Genomic DNA, 22,245 nt, shown 5'->3' on the forward strand with positions numbered 1-22,245 from the left:
GACGAACGCCACAGTATGGCATAAGCTCACCTGGTCCAAAAATTGCATGTACTTTGAGCATATATATATGTTTACGGAAAAAAAATCAATATCACTATTCTGAGAAAAAAATGTCAATCGATTCATCATGGTCCCCGACATTTATTTTGAACCTTCATGGATTTCCAATAGACTCTTATTTCATTCTGTGCCTGATAAACACACTAGTGAGATTAAGTAAACAACATATTCTTTCATCATTTGGGAAAAAGTTGTGCTGAGAAATGTTGATGTTCATGCATACCAGGACATTGACCTACATGTCTTTTGAGGAATTTTTATATTCCTCACATTTGTCACCACTTCTATCCAGTATGACTGATTATGTGTATTTTAATATTCAGTTTAAAGCTGAAATCAAATAATACAATGCATAAAACAATTAGTAATGTAGTTGTTTATGCTAAAGGTGAAAAAAAACTCTTTAAACAAACAATAGTGATGTTTCACAATTTTTTAATTTGTTTTTCTATCAAAACTGAATCTTTGTCAACCATACATATGTTCCATTCAGATCCTAACATAGCAACTCTCATACTCAACACACAACTCACAATCAATTATTTGCATTCATACAAAGAATCCTTAACTTAGATGAACAAGTGTTTCCTTTTCTTTTTTTTTTATAAATCTGCATTTTACATTGCTGGAACAACTTGTTTGAACACTCAAAGCAGGAGTATGTCGTTACTACAATTTCTCATATTGTTATCACAATATAGCACTATGTCGTCAGATTTTAAGACATAACATCAATCAATACATGAGCCACTTTTAGGAACATTTCTTATAAACAATATGCACTACAGTGTAAATAATGTATAATTCAATATCACAAGATTCCAAAAACTGGGCACGTGACATGATTTCATAAATATTTTGTCACATTTAGGTGACTAAAATGATCTTATCTGTTAAGTAGTCTCCCAGATAAAATCACTTGCAGGCTTTACATTGACAGTAGACAGTGTGGTAATTCCAATAACACTAATAGAGTTACTTGGTCCTATTGAATAATTCTCCGACGGTGGCTGCATTTATTCCAAGCACTTTTGAAATTTTTAAAATTGAAATTGTTCAAACAACCAATTAGTCACTAATACAAAGAGCCCAAGACATCTTTTTTCCCTAACAAGCAGAGCAGCCCAAATCCAGATTTTTCCATGTCTACACTTGAAGTCTTGTAAGGCTTAAGTGATGAATTATAATGCAGAACTGTCTCTATATCTCCACACCATAAATAGCCAGGCAGATTGCTGTCTAGTCAACATGTTATCAGTCCTCGTAGTCCGGATTCTTTCTCAGTATTACGAAGCCTTCCATCAGTGGACTCAGCGGTAGGTCTGTTCCAGGTTAAGGAAACAACTTACATGATTTATACATCCCATCGTTCCCCAAAGATAATCTAGTGATATCAGTTTTATAATACCACTCAATACCAACTTACAGGATTTATATGTGTACTGTAAATCACTTAGATTTCATGAACTTACATTTCCAGGCATTTTCACGAATACATGGTTTCGCAATCATTGATCTAGAAATGATTTTGAATTCACAAATGATGAGCTATTAGTGTCACAGACTCTGCAAGACTCCCATATTGGAAACCATAGCTTGGTTGCCATCCGAAGGTGTTATTTTCGTACAAATAATTATGAAGAATTTTAATTCACAATTGACTCTCCTCACATATATTTATGTGAAAATAAATCCATTGCGATAAATATAAATAATTTACAGTAACCCTCAAAACTGATAGCCTAATGAAAACATTCAGGATTATATAAGGATTTAGAGCCCCCCTCAAAACTGATAGTCTGGTGAAAACATATAGGATTTTATAAGGATTTATAGCCCTGGCCACTGATAGCCTGGTGCATAGCCCCCGCCCTCAAAACTGATTGTCTGGTGAAAACATAGGATTTTATAGAGATTTATAGCGCTGGCCCTCAAAACTGAAAGCCTGGTGAAAACATAGGATTTTATAGGGATTTATAGCCCCCGGCCCTCAAAACTGATAGCCTACCGGTAGTGAAAACATAGGATTATAAAGGGATTTATAACCCACCCTCAAAACTGATAGCCTGGTGAAAAGATGCAGGTTCTTGTAGCCTTTTATATGACAAAATCTCTTGACAACATAAAAGTTGTATATATCTTCTCAAAACTGACCTAGTAGAGACAGAATTTTTAATACTGTAAGCCAAATCTTTTGACAGCATACAGGTTCCATATAGCTCCTCAGTACCACCGACCTACGGTCAGCACCAGGCAACTGGCCAACGTAAGTTTCGAACTCATAACCCAGAGTTGGAGGGCTAGAGATAAATTGTCAGGATACCTTAACCATTCAGCGACTGCGGCCCGTTACCAATGTGTTTAATTGCTCACCATACGAAAAGAGTTTCAAAATTCTATTTGAGTTCTAAGAAACCAAAGGCATACATCTTATTTGAATCCTGACTTCGTAGTTTTATTTCAAATTTCTCTTTAAAACCCAATAATATAATAGGATTTCATCAAAAGAAAGGATACATTCCTCCGTGGCAAGTTCCGCCCTCTCGCCATAAGCCAACAGTACTGGTGTGGTATGTGTCTGGAATCCAGTGATGGTTTTTGGCTTACCTGCTTGCCCAACTACATCAACAGCCTGTCGAGGATAAAGAACACAGCTATAACCTACAAACATTACAGTTTTTCTCCCAAATGATATTGGTTAATAACACGTTCTCCCTAATAATATCGGTTAATAACACTTTCTCGCTTATAATATTGGTTAATAACACTTTCTCCCTAACAATATTGGTTAATAACACGTTCTCCCTAACAATATTGGTTAATAACACTTTCTCCCTAATAATATTGGTTAATAACACTTTCTCCCTAATAATATTGGTTAATAACACTTTCTCCCTAATAATATTGGTTAATAACACTTTCTCCTTAATAATATAGGTTAATAACACTTTCTCCCTAATAATATTGGTTAATAACACTTTCTCCCTAACAATACTGGTTAATAACACTTTCTCCCTAATAATATTGGTAAATAACACTTTCTCCCTAATAATATTGGTTAATTACACTTTCTCCCTATTAATATTGGTTAATAACACTTTCTCCCTAACAATATTGGTTATTATTATATAATGTGTATTTATCCATATTCTCATTGGCTAAATCGCTAACACGTGACTTTTGATAAATAGCGATAATAACTGGTTTCCAAAGCAAAACCAGTTAATATCAAAACAAGAGGCCCATGGGGCCTGTATCGCTCACCTGGTTGGATTTGACCAAATGTCAAAATAATGTTCATGTTCAATTCCTTTTGTTTGTTAACCTCAAACAATGCTATTTATGGTTATAGCGTGGGGATCCCAACTGCTTTAAAGAAATAATGAAGTCCAGACTCTCTGAGTTTACAACATGCATTTATAACTTTATGACTAGTAGTGATTTAAAGGAATTACCTCTATTTCCTATATGGGGCCCCGCCCCTTTTGCCCCTCGGGGGTCAGAGTCACCATTTATGCAAAATCTGTTCCCCTTCCCCCAAGAATGTTTCTTACCAAATTGGGTTCAAATCCATTCATAACTTTATGACTAGTAGCGATTTTAAGGAATTACCTCTATTTCCCCATTAGGCCCCGCCCCTTTGGCCCCTTGGGGGTCAGAGTCACCATTTATGCAAAATCTGTTCCCCTTCCCCAAAGAATGCTTCTGACCAAATTGGGTTCAAATCCATTCATAAATTTATGACAAGTAGCGATTTAAAGGAATTACCTCTATTTCCCATATGGGGCCCCGCCCCTTTGGCCCCTTGGGGGTCAGAGTCACCATTTATGCAAAATCTGCTCCCCTTCCCCAAAAGATGTTTCTTATTAAATTGGGTTCAAATCCATTCATAACTTTATGACTAGTAGCGATTTAAAGGAATTACCTCTATTTCCCATATGGGGCCCCGCCTCTTTGGCCCCTCAGGGGTCAGTCACCATTTATGCAAAATCTGTTCCCCTTCACATAAGAATGTTTCTGACCAATTTGGGTATAAATCCATTCATAACTTTATGACTAGTAGCGATTTGAAGGAATTACCTTTATTTCCCCATTAGGCCCTGCCCCTTTGGCCCCTTGGGGTCAGAGTCACCATTTATGCAAAATCTGTTCCCCTTTCCCAAAGGATGTTTCTTACTAAATTGCGTTAAAAACCATTCATAACTTTATGACTAGTAGCGATTTAAAGGAATTACCTCTATTTCCCATATGGGGCCCCGCCCCTTTGGCCCCTTGGGGGTCAGAGTCACCATTTATGCAAAATCTGTTCCCCTTTCCCAAAGGATGTTTCTTACTAAATTGCGTTAAAAACCATTCATAACTTTATGACTAGTAGCGATTTAAAGGAATTACCTCTATTTCCCATTTGGGGCCCCGCCCCTTTGGCCCCTTGGGGGTCAGAGTCACCATTTATGCAAAATCTGTTCCCCTTCCCCCAATGATGTTTTTGACCAAATTCGGTTCAAATCCATTCATAACTTTATGACTAGTAGCGATTTAAAGATATTACCTCTGTTTCCCCATTAGGCCCCGCCCCTTTGGTCCTTTGGGGGTCAGAGTAACCATTTATGCAAAATCTGTTCCCCTTCACATAAGAATGTTTCTGACCAAATTGGGTTCAAATCTATTCATACCTTTATGACTAGTAGCGATTTGAAGGAATTACCTCTATTTCCCCATTAGGCCCCGCCCCTTTGGCCCCTTGGGGGTCAGAGTCACCATTTATGCAAAATCTATTCCCCATCCCCAAAGGATGTTTCTGACCAAATTGGGTTCAAATCCATTCATAACTTTATGACTAGTAGCGATTTAAAGGAATTGCCTCTATTTCCCCATTAGGCCCCGCCCCTTTGGCCCCTTGGGAGTCAGAGTCACCATTTATGCAAAATCTATTTTCCATCCCCAAAGGATGTTTCTGACCAAATTGGGTTCAAATCCATTCATAACTTTATGACTAGTAGCGATTTAAAGGAATTGCCTCAATTTCCCCTATTGGGCCCCGCCCCTCAGGCCCCTTGGGGGTCAGAGTCACCATTTATGCAAAATCTGTTCCCCTTTCCTAAAGGATGTTTCTGACCAAATTGGGTTCAAATCCATTCATAACTTTATGACTAGTAGCGATTTTAAGGAATTACCTCTATTTCCCCTAATGGACCCCGCCCCTTTGGCCCCTTGGGGGTCAGAGTAACCATTTATGCAAAATCTGTTCCCCTTCCCCAAAGGATGTTTCTGACCAAATTGGGTTCAAATCCATTCATAACTTTATGACTAGTAGCGATTTGAAGGAATCACCTCTATTTCCCCATTAGGCCCCGCCCCTTTGGCCCCTTGGGGGTCAGAGTCACCATTTATGCAAAATCTGTTCCCCTTCCCCAAAGAATGTTTCTGATCAAATTGGGTTCAAATCCATTCATAACTTTATGACTAGTAGCGATTTAAAGGAATTACCTCTATTTCCCCATTAGGCCCTGCCCCTTTGGCCCCTTGGGGGTCAGAGTAACCATTTATGCAAAATCTGTTCCCCTTCCCCAAAGGATGTTTCTGACCAAATTGGGTTCAAATCCATTCATAACTTTATGACTAGTAGCGATTTAAAGGAATTGCCTCAATTTCCCCTATTGGGCCCCGCCCCTCAGGCCCCTTGGGGGTCAGAGTCACCATTTATGCAAAATCTGATCCCCTTCTGCCAAGGATGTTTCTGACCAAATTTGGTCAAAATCCAATAAGAACTTTTTGACTAGTAGCGATTTGAAGCAAATGTTGACGGACGGACGACGGACGACGGACGCTGCACCATGGCATAAGCTCACCGGACCTTCGGTCCAGGTGAGCTAAAAACCAGTTAATAACACCGGCGCTAAAAAAAGATTATGACAAACCAGTTAATAACACCTCCGCTAAAAACAGATTCTGGAAATACCCTACCGGAAGTTACGTAATACCATAGCAACGCATAGGAAATGGCTGCGTCTGCTGTTTCGCCGGATTCGAGTCCTAAAAAAATGTGGTTTGCGTCTCTAAACGATGAGAACATTAACAAGTTAATGACAGAAAAGGATTCCATAAACACAAGAAGAGCGACAGACTCAGCTGTAAAAAATTTTAAGGAATATTTAAAAGAAAAGAACGTGGCAGAGGACGTTGAGACTTTGGACTTTGAGTTGAGTACGTTTATCATTTCATCATATATACTTTGATTATATAATAAAACAGTTATGGACTTTTTATGGACTTTTCGGCTTTGCCTCGGTCAATATTAGTTCCATTCTGGTTAATATCAGAGCATATTAACCAAGTAAAAAGTCCATAATTGTATAATAACACATTCTCCCTAATAATATTGGTTAATAACACTTTCTCTCTTATAATATTGGTTAATAACACGTTCTCCCTAATAATATTGGTTAATAACACGTTCTCCCTAATAATATTGGTTAATAACACTTTCTCCCTAATAATATTGGTTAATAACACGTTCTCCCTAATAATATTGGTTAATAACACGTTCTCCCTAATAATATTGGTTAATAACACTTTCTCTCTTATAATATTGGTTAATAACACTTTCTCCCTAATAATATTGGTTAATAACACGTTCTCCCTAATAATATTGGTTAATAACACGTTCTCCCTAATAATATTGGTTAATAACACTTTCTCTCTTATAATATTGGTTAATAACACTTTCTCCCTAATAATATTGGTTAATAACACTTTCTCCCTAATAATATTGGTTAATAACACGTTCCCCCTAATAATATTGGTTAATAACACGTTCTCCCTAATAATATTGGTTAATAACACTTTCTCCCTAATAATATTGGTTAATAACACGTTATCCCTAATAATATCAGTTAATAACACTTTCTCTCTTATAATATTGGTTAATAACACGTTCTCCCTAATAATATTGGTTAATAACACTTTCTCCCTAACAATATTGGTTATTATTATATAATGTGTATTTATCCATATTCTCATTGGCTAAATCGCTAACACGTGACTTTTGATAAATAGCGATATTAACTGGTTTCCAAAGCAAAACCAGTTAATATCAAAAAACCAGTTAATAACACCGGCGCTAAAAATAGATTATGAAAAACCAGTTAATAACACCTCCGCTAAAAATAGATTCTGGAAATACCCTACCGGAAGTTACGTAATACCATAGCAACGCATAGGAAATGGCTGCGTCTGCTGTTTCGCTGGATTCGAGTCCTAAAAAAATGCGGTTTGCGTCTCTAAACGATGAGAACATTAACAAGTTAATGACAGAAAAGGATTCTATAAACACAAGAAGAGCGACAGACTCTGCTGTAAAAAAATTTAAGGAATATTTAAAAGAAAAGAACGTGGCAGAGGACGTTGAGACTTTGGACTTTGAGTTGAGTACATTTATCATTTCATCATATATACTTTGATTATATAATAAAACAGTTATGGACTTTTTACTTGGTTAATATGCTCTGATATTAACCAGAATGTAACCATATTGACCTCGGCTTTGCCTCGGTCACTATTAGTTCCATTCTGGTTAATATCAGAGCATATTAACCAAGTAAAAAGTCCATAATTGTATAATAACACATTCTCCCTAATAATATTGGTTAATAACACATTCTCCCTAATAATATTGGTTAATAACACTTTCTCCCTAATAATATTGGTTAATAACACTTTCTCCCTAACAATATTGGTTAATAACACGTTCTCCCTAACAATATTGGTTAATAAAACTTTCTCCCTAATAATATTGGTTAATAACACTTTCTCCCTAACAATATTGGTTAATAACACGTTCTCCCTAATAATATTGGTTAATAACACTTTTCTCCCTAATAATATTGGTTAATAACACTTTCTCCCTAATAATATTGGTTAATAACACTTGAATATTGTATCATCATATCATGTTTTACTATTATAAACACCAAAATATTGCTTTATATTGTATCCTCATGACTTAAACAACACAATACCAAACAATGTGTTGTCACGATAAAGACACATAACAATTCTCATTGTAGTATTTTTATTACCTGTCCAACTCTCACAGGAACAGGAAGTGGTCGAAGTTCCTCATCGAAGGTAGTTAACATACGCGGCTGCATGGCCGCCACAAGGTGGTATAAGATGTAATGAGATTTACCTAGGATGACTGCAACAAAAATCAGCAAAGTGAAATAACATGAGACAAATATCAGAGCAGCTATCATGTACATGTATATATATATATATGGAAATAATTTTCAACTGAAGCAAATTACAAAGGAGATATAAATATTAGCATGAAGGAATTGATACGACGTAACTTGTTCTTGGAAATACAGACATTCTGGGTCTTTCATTATATGCATGTGATATCATCAATAGAATTTACACTGTTTCATTTCCATAAAACATGTGCAATATTTTTCAATATCAAAACCTTGAAATTCTTGTTGACAAAGATCTTCATTTATATCTTCAATATCTGCCTTATGGTTGAAAGTGAAATAGAGCTTACAGTAGTATATATGTACAATTTACTTCCTCAACAACAGACATTGACAACAGTGAATACTTACGATTTTTTACATCAAGACAGGAGACGAGGACAGCCATAAGCCCGGCGACTGCGACTGGTGACATGAGGGTTCGGTCGCTGTGGTAGGGAGAAAGAGTCAGTGTTCCCTTGCCCAAATGAGCCAGACCTTGTGCTAGACGCACCATGAACAAGTTATTAGGGTCCTTAGCATGGTACACAGCTAATTGTCTTAACATAGCAGCTAGACGAGCATTATTTGTTCCTACAAAAAAAAATACAAAATAACAGTCAAACCTGAAATCATTTATTATAAAAAAGTACACTTAATTTACCAGACTAATGACATGTATTTATTTTACTGTAATTTCAAACCCTTCAGATATATTTTTAAAGAACTAATACTCTGTGACGAAAGTATTTTGAAACTCTTATAATTCTATGAAGACAAACACATAAAGACTTAAATACTATATACATCTTTTAGCAGTATAAATCTTAATTGAGTGATTTTAACACTTAAAGCATTCCGCTAAATTTTGATCATGCTAACGAGTGTAATATTGTACAATGCTTTCTATGGCAAGCATTTTCAATTTGTAGCACCAATTCACAATGGTGCTAATCTCTTTCATAGGTAATTTGGATACATCCTAAATTTGAACGTGCCATAATAAGTATAACTTTACAGTACCATACGTATCCAAAAATAAGCTCTTTCTCACAAATAAGCCCTCTTCCTAATTTTTGCAGAATCACCAATGTTATGATAGTAAGCTAAGAGGCTCACAAATAAGCCTTTCCCAACTTTAATATTTAACTTTCACTCTAGGCAAGGGGGCTTATTTTAAGAGGAATAGGGTTTCATATTTCTCAAATAGCTGGTACATATAGACAAACAAGTTTTACCTGCTCCAACAAGGCCCATGGACAAAATAGCATTATGGGCCACCTCAGTGTCATTGTCGTGAGAGAACTTGCTCAGTGTGTCCAGAATATTTAATTTGGGGTTAGACACAGAAATCAGACCAAGGGCAAGTGGTACTGCTCGCTTTATTGCCGGTTCACCATATCGCAGCTAGAAATAACAAGTGAATTACAAAAGTATGAATATCAATGTTGAGATGTTTTTCATTTCTATCAGATAAAAAACATGTATAAAATTTAAATCCTAAATTGCTATTAATGGGAATATTTTCTGAATTGAAGACTGAGCTGACTGCAATTAGTGTTCAAAGAATGTTAATAGCATGACTGCTTATATTGACTTACCAAGTGTCCAAAAGCTCTAAAAGACATTTCTGAACCAATTTCTTCCCCCATAGCTATCAAACCCACACCTAATACTGCAATTCCTGAAAAAATCAAAACAATGGCTGTCAAATCATAAGCTCAAACATCAGCAATACAGTAATATTTACAATATTCCTTGAGAATCATTAACGAGTCAAAATATCAACAACTAAGATCACTGAAAATGATATCACATATTACAGACCAACAGTGACAACTTCAGTTCAGTGAAGTCAAACATGTAATAGAAACAGCCTTGTTTATTCAGCAGCTTATAAATGTAAACAATTCCGTGATGACATTATTATTCACACCAAACCATTTTTAAATATTCAACTCGCCACTGCACAAATGTGAAAATAATTAAACATTAGATTTCGCCACTGCACAAATGTGAAAATAATTAAACATTAGATCAGCTATCAAACTTTTATTTCATTTTAATTATTATATATAAATCAAAATTTCCATATATGCTCAGAATTTGTCACCAACATTGATCAACTTTGTCAGTCCTTTTAAAGTGATCTATTACACCTACAGAACATAAAACTGATTTCATACCCTGTTGTGAAGATAGATCTGCACTTGTTGACTCTTTTTCTTTTTCCTTTTCTTTTTCTTTAGTATCCTTTTTCTTCTTGTCATCTTTCTTTTCATTATTTTCCTGAAAAATAGATTAAAACAATTGCTGTAAATATGCTTGAGGTCATCATATCAAATCATCATACTGAATATACAATAGGTCTCTAATCATTACTGTAACAATATTTATGTAAGCATAACATATTCCAAAGACGTTGATATAATAGTTACATGGACTGGAGATCAGAACCCTTAGGTTATGAAGATGCTAATGGCAGAAATGCAGTCTTTATTTCCAATAAACTGTTCAACAGTAAAAGACAAACCTGGTCTTTGGACTCATCGTGTTCAGAGCAGACATGCAACAAATGTTGGATTTTCAGTACATTCCCAGTGCCTGATAAAACGAAATATTTGAGACAATTACAATATGAAACACGCTGAAAAACATTTGGTAAATGTAATTAAAACATTTCTTCTTACTACTAGAAACAATGTTAAACAAAACCAAGTACATACTAATCAATTCACAAAGTCAATTTTCTTTAAACTTACATAATTTTCCAATACATAGTAAAAATATTCTAAAACTTTTCATTAATATTAACAGCAATGAAATCATACTTATATATGGTGGTGCCAAAAAGCAATTTTGTTCTAAAATTACTGCAAGCCTAAGTAGATGTCCCAGTTCTGTATAATTTACACCTGCCAAATGTTTTGTTCTCACTGAATAAAATGTTAAAAGTTGATACAGTGTCTATAATAACAATGTAGAGGCTACATACCAGCGTAGGCACACACATCAACCAGCATTCGCGCCATTGACTTAAGAGGCTCTGCAATCACTTCAAGTGCCACCAGAGTAGCCTCAACAGCATCCTGTTTACCTGTAATCATAGTTACACAGATCTGGTTTAAAATTGCTGCTTTATTATTTTAAACCACTTCAGATGAATTTCAAGATTAAAATAATGTTAACTTGTAATTCATTTAATTCTGTTTTGCAATTACTTCAAAAAAATTCAAATGTAGCCTTTTGAATCATCAAAAACATCACAATGCAGAAGTAAACATATGGAATGTAACCAGTCAAGAATAATGGGATACGGTTGTAATCTTACCTAGGTATGTCAGAGCAAGTCCGAGGGCCAGAAATCGTGAGTATGTATCCTTAAGATCAGCTTCAGACCTCTCCATCATGGTCTGTATGATGGTAGAGGTAACATCTCCATTACAGCTTCCCACAGATATCATACCACAAGCCAAGGCCGCCATCCCTACAACCTATAAACAAACACAGATATCATACCACAAGGCTGGACCGCCATCCCTACAACCTATACACAAACACAGATATCATACCACAAGCCAGGGCCGCCATCCCTACAACCTATACACAAACACAGATATCATACCACAAGCCAGGGCCGCCATCCCTACAACCTATAAATAAACACAGATATCATACCACAAGCCAGGGCCGCCATCCCTACAACCTATAAATAAATACAGATATCATACCACAAGCCTGGGCCGCCATCCCTACATCCTATACACAAACACAGATATCATACCATAAGCCAAGGCCGCCATCTCTACAACCTATACACAAACACAGATATCATACCACAAGCCAGGGCCGCCATCCCTACAACCTATAAATAAACACATATCATACCACAAGCCAGGGCCGCCATCCCTACAACCTATAAATAAACACAGATATCATACCACAAGCCAGGGCCGCCATCCCTACATCCTATACACAAACACAGATATCATACCACAAGCCAGGGCCGCCATCCCTACATCCTATACACAAACACAGATATCATACCATAAGCCAAGGCCGCCATCTCTACAACCTATACACAAACACAGATATCATACCACAAGCCAGGGCCGCCATCCCTACAACCTATAAACAAACACAGATATCATACCACAAGCCAGGGCCGCCATCTCTACAACCTATACACAAACACAGATATCATACCACAAGCCAGGGCCGCCATCCCTACAACCTATAAATAAACACAGATATCATACCACAAGCCAGGGCCGCCATCCCTACAACCTATAAATAAACACAGATATCATACCACAAGCCAGGGCCGCCATCTCTACAACCTATACACAAACACAGATATCATACCACAAGCCAGGGCCGCCATCCCTACAACCTATAAATAAACTCAGATATCATACCACAAGCCAGGGCCGCCATCCCTACATCCTATACACAAACACAGATATCATACCACAAGCCAAGGCCGCCATCTCTACATCCTATACAAGCTAGGGCCGCCATCACAACCGATATAACCAGATATACCACAAGCCAGGGCCGCCATCCCTACATCCTATAAACAAACACAGATATCATACCACAAGCCAAGGCCGCCATCTCTACATCCTATAAACAAACACAGATATCATACCACAAGCCAGGGCCGCCATCCCTACAACCTATAAACAAACACAGATATCATACCACAAGCCAGGGCCGCCATCCCTACAACCTATACACAAACACAGATATCATACCACAAGCCAGGCCGCCATCTCTACAACCTATACACAAACACAGATATCGTACCACAAGCCAAGGCCGCCATCTCTACATCCTATAAACAAACACAGATATCGTACCACAAGCCAAGGCCGCCATCCCTACAACCTATAAACAAACACAGATATCATACCACAAGCCAGAGCTGCCATCCCTACAACCTATACACAAACACAGATATCATACCACAAGCCAAGGCCGCCATCTCTACAACCTATACACAAACACAGATATCGTACCACAAGCCAAGGCCGCCATCTCTACATCCTATAAACAAACACAGATATCGTACCACAAGCCAAGGCCGCCATCCCTACAACCTATAAACAAACACAGATATCATACCACAAGCCAGAGCTGCCATCCCTACAACCTATACACAAACAGATATCATACCACAAACAGTTACCATACCACTTGCAAGGCCTCCATCACTTTTCATTGCATCACCTATGAGAACTGACAGTTAGATATCTCTACCTTGTTCGGAGTTTTTTCAAAAACACATTCTAGAAGGTAAGTATATTTTGTTTACAAGTCTTTAACAAAAATCTACCAGTTAAAGAGTTTAAAGTTTGCCCATAATGTGACTTCTCATTTTTGCAGATAAACATGAATAATTTAATTTTGCTTGTAACAAGCATATTCATTGGCTCAAAATATGATGTTATCATCTCATAACATAAATAATGACTGTGACGTCAGCGGAGTAATCGTTGTTCACAGGATTTTGTATTTATCGATGTGTTTTTAAATATCTGGAGCAAAATAAACATGTTAAACTTAATGAAAATATTTCTTATCGTTGTTGATTAAATTAGTAGGGTTAACTGTAATATTTTTTTTAAGTTATTGAGCAATAACACAAAAAACTGGGGTGTACTCTTTTCATAAACCGCTTCGCGGTTTATTCAGAGAACACCCCAGTTTTTTGTGTTATTGCTCAATAACGTAAAAAAAATATTACAGTTAACCCTTAACTACATCTCATTAAAATGTGGGTTGCAAACTATGACAAGGCGACTTCTAAATTCAGTAACTTTGTGCTTGACCTTGTAGTCAGATGTCTGAAAAATCATTCCAGATATATCAAAGAATAGAAATTGGTATTCTAGATATATTATTTAACACCTTTACAATGTGCAATCAAAATGTTAAGAACCAAAGAGCAATGTCCAGCATTCAATCAGATGGGCAATGCCACACCATAAAACAACCTGTCATATTTACTTACCTCCATAGAAGCTTTGCTGTCACCGAGTACTGGCAGTATAAGCGTTAATACATCTTCTCTGTTAGACCCTGCATATGCTAGACCAAGGCTGCAACAAAAACATTTATTCTCTTTAATTCTTAAAAATCCTAATAATTAAACAATCTGCAGAATTATATGTCTTAACATACTGCTGATAACTCTCTAAAATCACAGGGTCAAAGTCAAAATTGTTTTCCAGTTTTAAAATGTAGACCCTATGCTCAAACTATAAACTAAATTTGAGTTTTTGAGAAAATTTTCGAAATGCAACTTCATTACATCGACGCCAACTGAAAAGCATTAACTTAATTTCATTTCTGCCCCTTCATCCCCACGAAAAGGACATCATAAAAATTACAAATTTAAAACGCCTTGTTCAACTTACCCAACTATAGCCCCAATCCTCATGATTGCTGTTGTGTGCATGACATAGTCTGACAGGAGGGCGAGTGCCGGGTCACATTCATTCCTTACACCTGAGTTTACAATACCACAGGCCAGGAGAGCCCCCGCCTTGATAAAGTCTTCAGAAGAGTATAAGTATTTGTCTATCTGTGTTAGACCACCGTCCACATCCCACAACAGGATCAGACCTAAAGACGCTGTGGCACTCAACATACCTATAACACAAATCGCCTTGGTTACTATATACTCTTGAAAATGCAAACTTCAAATATGGGGATTCAAATATTTTTAAAACTTTGAACATTCATTCTACTAATTTTGAATGAGAATGCACAAGAAACTTATCCCCTATCTTCATTTACATAAACAGACAAAAATAATTTCACAATGTTCCTATATAGGTTTATGCTGTCATGTGATTTCATTTTAATTCAGCTTATCAAGCTTTCTGGAACTACATACCATGTTCTTTGTTTTTATACAGCCACTTATTTCCATCCTCCATTAATAGTTTGTCCTGGCCAAATGCTGCATTCACAAATCCGTTTACAAATGATGAAGCCAAGTTTTGCCGTGCTGAATCTACGTTACTTGGACCTATGGTGGTACCTGCAAATATAAATAGGATTTTCAAAAAAAATTTAGATACAAGATTGTTTAAATTTTGCATCATATCTTTTAAATAACAATATTTCTATTTTGTTTATATCATGATTTTTCATTTCCACTACACCAAGGAATTAAGTAAAACATGCTGTAGATAGAACTACCACAACATATATATGAACACTTGTTTACAGCATACAGAGGAAAGTTTTGAAGATCTAAACTCTGAATACTTAGAAAAACCTTTATACAGCTCTATACCAAGAAACAAATGCTACCAACAATGCCATTAGGATTCATTTTCTTTAAGACAGGTGTGAGCAAATTTGGACTTTCTTCCAAGATCTTTATCATTCAATTATCTCTGGTAATACTTGGACAACCAATGTTAGATAGTCCTACAAACACTCACGACTTTGTTCTAAATGTGACTTGTAGATATCTTCTGGCACTTTGGGTTCCATAATATCCAACTGCAAAGAGAAATGGTATTTCGAATATACATTTAATGCAATCAATCACATGAGGTATTTTCAAGTTACTGACCCAAATAGTTGAACCTGAAAGACGAATGAAATCCACAGGTCGGGACTAGAACTGCCCTCAGATATTTCGCATATGAAGATTTATGGTGTCAGCAGACCCCCAAATGGCATACTATAGGTAGTTTTCAGAATTTCTACACAACCTCACAAAATATTCTTCATCAATGATAAATAGCTTGAAGCTGGTCATCACACACAACTGGTATTGTAGGATATATATACATACCTCTCTTGCCAAGGCAAGGAAATTGTTGTTGAGGTGGGCATTAGACATAATCTCTGTCATCTCGTCAAACTCCTCCACATCGTCCCCAAGCTCTAGGTATATCTGCTGTCTCCCCAACATGTAAGCCAGCTGCTTTTGCATCATCCTGTAGTACAAAATACATGCATTGAAGCTTACAGAGGAAAATTGTAAAATCCAAACACTCAAATTCAACTATGAGAATAATTGGCAGTTGTATTCTTACAGGTTAGAATTGCAAATTATAAACCAATATAGGGTAGACTGAAATCAATACACGGAAAAGATTAATAAAATCTTCTACCCTTAGACACAGGGGATTTTAACACAAGGGTGAAGAGATATATTATAAAGGAAGATTCTCATTTTTACCAACACAGGGTTTGTCGAGTGTTTGAAAGCTAAAGAGTCCTATCCCAAGGGCAGAGATGATCATTTCCCCTACAAGGATCATTTATTTTCTTTCACCCTATGTTCCCTGATATATATGTAATGTTGATGCTACTTCCATCAAAGACATTGTTAACTTAATATCATGTCATTTTATGTTGCCATGACATAATTGTTGTGAATGGAATATCCCCTCAAAACTACAATTCTACCTTAAAACAACTGAATACAACTTTTCCACCAATACTCACATATCTTTACAGGAGAGGAATATTTCCTCAATGAGCTTCATATCATTGAGCTGCATAGCACAACGTAAGGCCTGTGGGAACTGCTTGAACTTCCTGTATAGGTCGACCGCTGTCTTCAGCAGGGTAAGATTTTCTGGGTCAGGGACATATGGCACACAACTGCAAGTACAGATAATGTGGTTATGGATAAAATAGCTTTCTTTCTCTAGACTAGGACAAACAGTCATACAGGGTATTTCTGACAGATTTTTTCATCTGAATATTTTTTTATCATCTGAATATTTATATATCATTATTTCCATAATAGATTTCAATTCCAACATATTTGCCAAGTGTATGACATACCATAATAATGAAATAAGCTTTATTAGTAAGGATACAAATTTGCTTGTACAATGACCAAGATTACCTAATGAGATAGAGACAAACTCGTGGGTAAGCATTTTCATCTACATAGTTATGGAGGATGTCAAGTCGCTCTATTTCCATGAGGAGGTCGCAGGCTTCAGCCTCTGCATTATGGTCCATATGGTAAGGTACTAGCTCCTTTGTCATTGTCAGCAGAGATTCACGCATCGAGCTGTTGGCCTCATCAGTGTCCTGCCATTCCAGTGCTACTTGGCCTGCTAAATGTCTGTCAGAAAAAATAAGTTCAAACCATGATCAGAAACGTGACTTATTCAATGAATCAAAATACATAATAACATTAACATAATCACAATGTGATGATTATTCTTGTTGTGATGCATGTTGACATGTCAACAGTGACATTTTGTGTGAGTGAACATCTTCTTAATGTATCAATAAAATTGAAAAAATAACAATAAAAAAAAACCATACTTTTATTTTTCCTCATATACCAGTAATAAAGAAATAGAAAGAAACTGATACATAAATCTCAAATACCTGACATATTCGTGACCCCAGGAACCAATCTCTTCCTTGGAACCAAGGAGGCGGTACTTCAAACTTTCTCTGCCGTCAGTCATTGTCATACCCAGGACAGACACAATGTCAGCACAAAAGCGCTACAAATACAAAAGAAACCTTAAATGTTTTAGTACATATTATATTCAGTCATAAATGAATTAAGGCTTCATATTGAAAATTTATCTCATTTACTACATCCCTCATCTTTCAAGAACTTTGCATAATCTTAACCTGATATATTATAAAATGTGGTGTGATGCATATATATAAAACGCATCATTTAACCAAAAAAAAATCTATTGAACAGAAAGTATTTTATAAAACAGACCTGTTAACCCCTAGCAAATAATTTATATTTATTTCCTTATTTTACTCCTGTATTAAATCATTGTGTCTGATTCCATACCTTTGTTTCATTGTCTATAATTTTTTCATGGACCTCCTTAATAGAATCGTAGTGGGGTCTGAGAAACTTAAGCGGTTTTGGCACAGAGGTCATTGATGTGGTAGAAGCCCTTATCTGTGAGCGAAGACTTTCCAGTGCTGGTTTGTATAGCTTCTGGTCAGTTTCCTTCAAACAAAAGTTTTAAAATCACACAATAAGATAATTAATCTTTTCTGAAATAAAGTGTGAAAGCAGGTGTGAAGAGTTTCGCATCACATTAACCATTGAAACTGAATGTACATATTTTCATCAAAACCACAATTCACAAATATTGATTCATGTAATATGAATCTCACCTTTAAACGCTCAACCAACATGTTCAATTCCTCCTGCAACTGTTTATCTTCTTCAGACTACAAAGCAAAAAAAAAGAAGAAGAAAAAATCAAATAAATATTACACTGTAACAAAGAACTTGTTCAACAATAATTATAAACACATGCATTATTATCCTGTTCTGAAAAGCTATAGGTCATTGACTACAATCATAACTGAAACAAAATTGTCAGTCTATGGACATTTCGATACTTATGTTTTAATCCTAATAGAGGATCCCATTTTCATCCTTTATCCAAACTTTGAAGATAATGAACTCAAAGTAAATACTCTTAATGGCCTATTTATACAATGTAAAGCAGATAAAAATGTTTTATTTTGTCCTCCTTACCTGTTTTAATGAGAACTGACAGTTTTTTCCTAGCTAAGACAATGTTACTTTGGTTAAAATGTTTCCTAGAGAAGACTGGTGAGGAGTGCAGCAATTTTCTCAACATTTATGATATATTATGCTCTTGAAATAAAGTCACCACAATGAAAAATTTCCATTTTGTAAGAAAACAATACTTTTCTCTCACAATTAACTAAGAGCATAATGTTGTAAATATCATGTAGAAATCTTATTGGATAACAAAGGTAATTGCTGGTGTCACTCTTATATATATATTTTTTGTTCAGCTAACACAAACGAACCTCTTTATCAATGATATGTTTCATAGTCAGCGCAATGGTTAACAAATGTCCCCCAGTATTACAAAATATTCATAACTGTTGTTTATTTAGCTTACACAAGCTTGTCTGATCAATCAATGATGGGTTTCATAGCCAAATCATATGATGATATGGCTTAAAAATGGTTTACGGAGATACAGAACTTTTATAGCTGTACAGTCAGCTAATATAAGACAATGTTTGCTGATATATCAGTGATGTGTTTTGTAGCATACACATAGAAAGTCACAATAACAAAACTACAGCAGATAAGAAATGTATTAAAATACACTGCATTCTGAAATGTGACACAGCAGATTTGAACACATGAATGAGTGCGTGGGCCAAGCAAAACATTTCATTTTGTAAAGTTTTACGTATAGATATTCCAAATAAGACTATCTTTAAACACATAACGGATACGCCTTCCAATTTACCATTTCAGTTTCTTTATCCTTTTCATCTTTCTTCTTAGTTTCCTTCTTTTCGCTTACAGTAGTATCTTCTTTCTCAGTTTTGTCCGCCATGTTTGCCGGTATGAAGTTGCTATCTCGTTCAAACGTGACCAATAAATTTATATTTTGAAAAGATACATATATTTATGAATTAATCAAAAATAATGTATGTGTCATCGATATTTTAAAAAGCATTATTATATCAAAATATAATCTGTATAAGAAAAAAAAATAGCATGTGTACCGGAAGCAGTCATGTTAGACTTGCACAAGTCATGCCTGAATAAAATATTAACATATCGATAATCAGTGGTTTTATTTAATTTGAAGTTTGATGATTGAACAAATATCTTCCACCAATTCTTTGTTCTTTTCCCTTTTCCATTTGCAATTTCATAAATATATATTTCATGCAAACTCGACTGCAGTTATCTCCCCTATAACAATCTTATTGCAGTTTGTTACATGTATACGGCATTAATAAAATAAAATGGCAAGAACTTTCCTGGATAATTATCAAGTGTGCTATCAAATTCATGTAAACATGTTAGGTTTCTGTCTAATAATCCTGTGACAGGGGTTTACAATTTTAGAATTTGTGAAAATATGAATCATATGAAAATATAAGTAGACCCAGAGACACAGATGTGTATAATTTATATGTCTCTGTTAGACCATCCAATTCCATTGAAGTTCTACCACGGAACAAAGAAATAAATAGTACAACATTCTGCTTAAATTAGCATCTGAAACGACGATGCATGGTTTAAATTTAATAATCATGGATTATCTACATCTCTGTCTTTGCTTGATTAAATTGTGGTGCGACACCTATGAAGTCATATTCGGAATATCCTCATATCAGATTAAAACACGAAAGGCCTTCCGATTCGGCTTTAACCCTTCCCGTGATTCCTTGCGAAATAGTTTTGACAGGAAAGCTCGAAAGTGACAGCTGAGTGTTGGAATCTGCATTTTTACTCATTTAGACAGCTAAAAGACAGTGTCACAATAATATCACCAAGCTAAACGAAAGTTTAATGCATTATATGATACAATATGTGTTTTAAAATGATCCAGTTTAAATATAGGTGACCTCAAAAACAGCTGGAACTGGATAGTTTATTTGTTTCCAAGGAAACCATATTACGGAAAATCTTGACATCCAAAAACATTTCTTAGGTCAGAAGTTAATCGTAAGTATTTCTTGAAGTAATGAGTGACCTAATATGATTAGTTTCGATACAACATTTGGAAATTAACGTCAACTACACTTGCTTTATTTTGAATCCTACACTTGTAGTAAATTTCATTTTTGACACTCACCATATATTAACTACTCTGACTCTACTTACTGGCTGTGAAGCTCATTCTGGAGTAACATGTTAATTCTATGTTTATGAAGAGCCATCTGAGAGCACCTTGTATAAAGTCTGAAGGCTTCTTCTACCAATCCAGGAATAGGAAGTTATAACAGTGACACATGATAGTGCTTACTATTCCTGGATCCATAAAATTATACTAATATTAAGCAGCAGCAAGCAATTTAAGTAGTTTTATGATTTCTGCTACTTTATTAGTGTCTAGTATAATAATTTCACTATTAGAACATGGGGGTATGATTCCTATGAGCGATCCCATGCACTTACTCTATACCTACAGAAACATCTAGCTCAGCTTACATGTGTATAATATGTATATCATTGCAGCTTCTTAGTTCCAGTCCATGCTTCTACTAATTAATCAAGTAAAAGAGAAATTCCGTTTCACAAAACACAAAAGTCAGTGACCGTGTAGTTCTTTGTAAAATAACAATCTGGGTGCTCTGCAGTCCTTTAATTATTTTGTATCAAAATATGCTTCATTTCATGACACAAAAGAAAAAGTAAAGCATGAGGACCAGCCATTCGTCTATACTGACTACATGTTGTCATGTATAATTAAGTAGTTTGATTTGTAATAGAGTCTAATAGTTGAGAGATTCCACGATTGTCTGAAGTGTCTAAGAGTTTGAAGATCCAATGTTGAAATTTGTAAGAGTTTGGCAATTCCATGGAAGCTGGAATGACTAAGAGTTCGGAGGTCCAAGGTTAGAATGTCTTTAGAATTGGGAGATCCCAGGTGGAATGTTTTATGAGTTCAGAGGCCTCAAGTTAGAATGTCTAGGCGTTTAGAGATCCCAGGTTCACATGTGTAATATTTCAGGGATCCTTAAGGTTAAATTTTTAAGAGTTCAGAGATCATACTGGGTTCAAATGTTTCAGAGTTCTGAAATCCCATGTTCAAATGTGTAAGAGTTATAGAGAAGGGTTCAAACTGAGACTAGACTTTAGAGATCCCTGAATTTCAAATGTCTGTTAGAGTTTGGAGATCCCTAGGGTTAAATGTGTGAGGGTTTGGATATATACCAGGTATGAATTCCGAAGTCAGTTGCCAATTTGCATTTACACAGATTATATAGATACATGTATATATATGCACGAATGTGATATAAAATGGGAAAGAAAGGTTCCCTTTTAGCAGACACTGACAAGTTTTAAAGTTATATATTATTAAATTAATATTGGGCCTTGATCATTGTCAATAACATGCTTTTTTATAAAGAATTTATATAGTTAGTTCCATCAAAAATAATAAAATCATACTTTCAATCTTCA

The 22,245-nt window shown here is 35.6% G+C and overlaps 2 protein-coding genes across 8 annotated transcripts in view; one reads left to right on the forward strand and one right to left on the reverse strand.

Annotated features, from left to right (window-relative positions):
- Positions 1 to 478: 478 nt before the first annotated feature.
- LOC117336238 (26S proteasome non-ATPase regulatory subunit 2-like) lies at positions 479 to 19,711 on the reverse strand. The gene is made up of 21 exons (XM_033896715.1): positions 19,571 to 19,711; positions 18,444 to 18,500; positions 18,109 to 18,273; positions 17,679 to 17,800; positions 17,182 to 17,406; positions 16,773 to 16,931; positions 16,114 to 16,258; positions 15,755 to 15,815; positions 15,199 to 15,345; positions 14,717 to 14,951; positions 14,311 to 14,398; positions 11,626 to 11,788; positions 11,290 to 11,391; positions 10,828 to 10,898; positions 10,481 to 10,583; positions 9,896 to 9,978; positions 9,533 to 9,701; positions 8,667 to 8,888; positions 8,139 to 8,257; positions 2,578 to 2,692; positions 479 to 1,382 (listed from the first exon to the last, which is right to left on the reverse strand). The coding sequence occupies exons 1-21, from the start codon at positions 19,658 to 19,660 to the stop codon at positions 1,315 to 1,317; spliced, it is 2,709 nt and encodes a 902-aa protein (XP_033752606.1). The 5' UTR covers positions 19,661 to 19,711; the 3' UTR covers positions 479 to 1,314.
- Positions 19,712 to 20,514: 803 nt separating this feature from the next.
- The window catches only part of LOC117336237 (osmotic avoidance abnormal protein 3-like), a 47,617-nt gene continuing 45,886 nt past the window's right edge, over positions 20,515 to 22,245 (forward strand). For all 7 annotated transcript variants that reach the window (XM_033896708.1, XM_033896709.1, XM_033896710.1 and 4 more), the window contains exon 1: positions 20,515 to 20,784. The gene's annotated coding sequence lies outside the window, so the exon portion shown is untranslated. The remainder of the gene's footprint in view (positions 20,785 to 22,245) is intronic.

Source organism: Pecten maximus, chromosome 10 (genome assembly GCF_902652985.1).
Source record: "Pecten maximus chromosome 10, xPecMax1.1, whole genome shotgun sequence".
In the NCBI taxonomy this organism is placed as follows: Eukaryota; Metazoa; Mollusca; class Bivalvia; order Pectinida; family Pectinidae; genus Pecten; species Pecten maximus.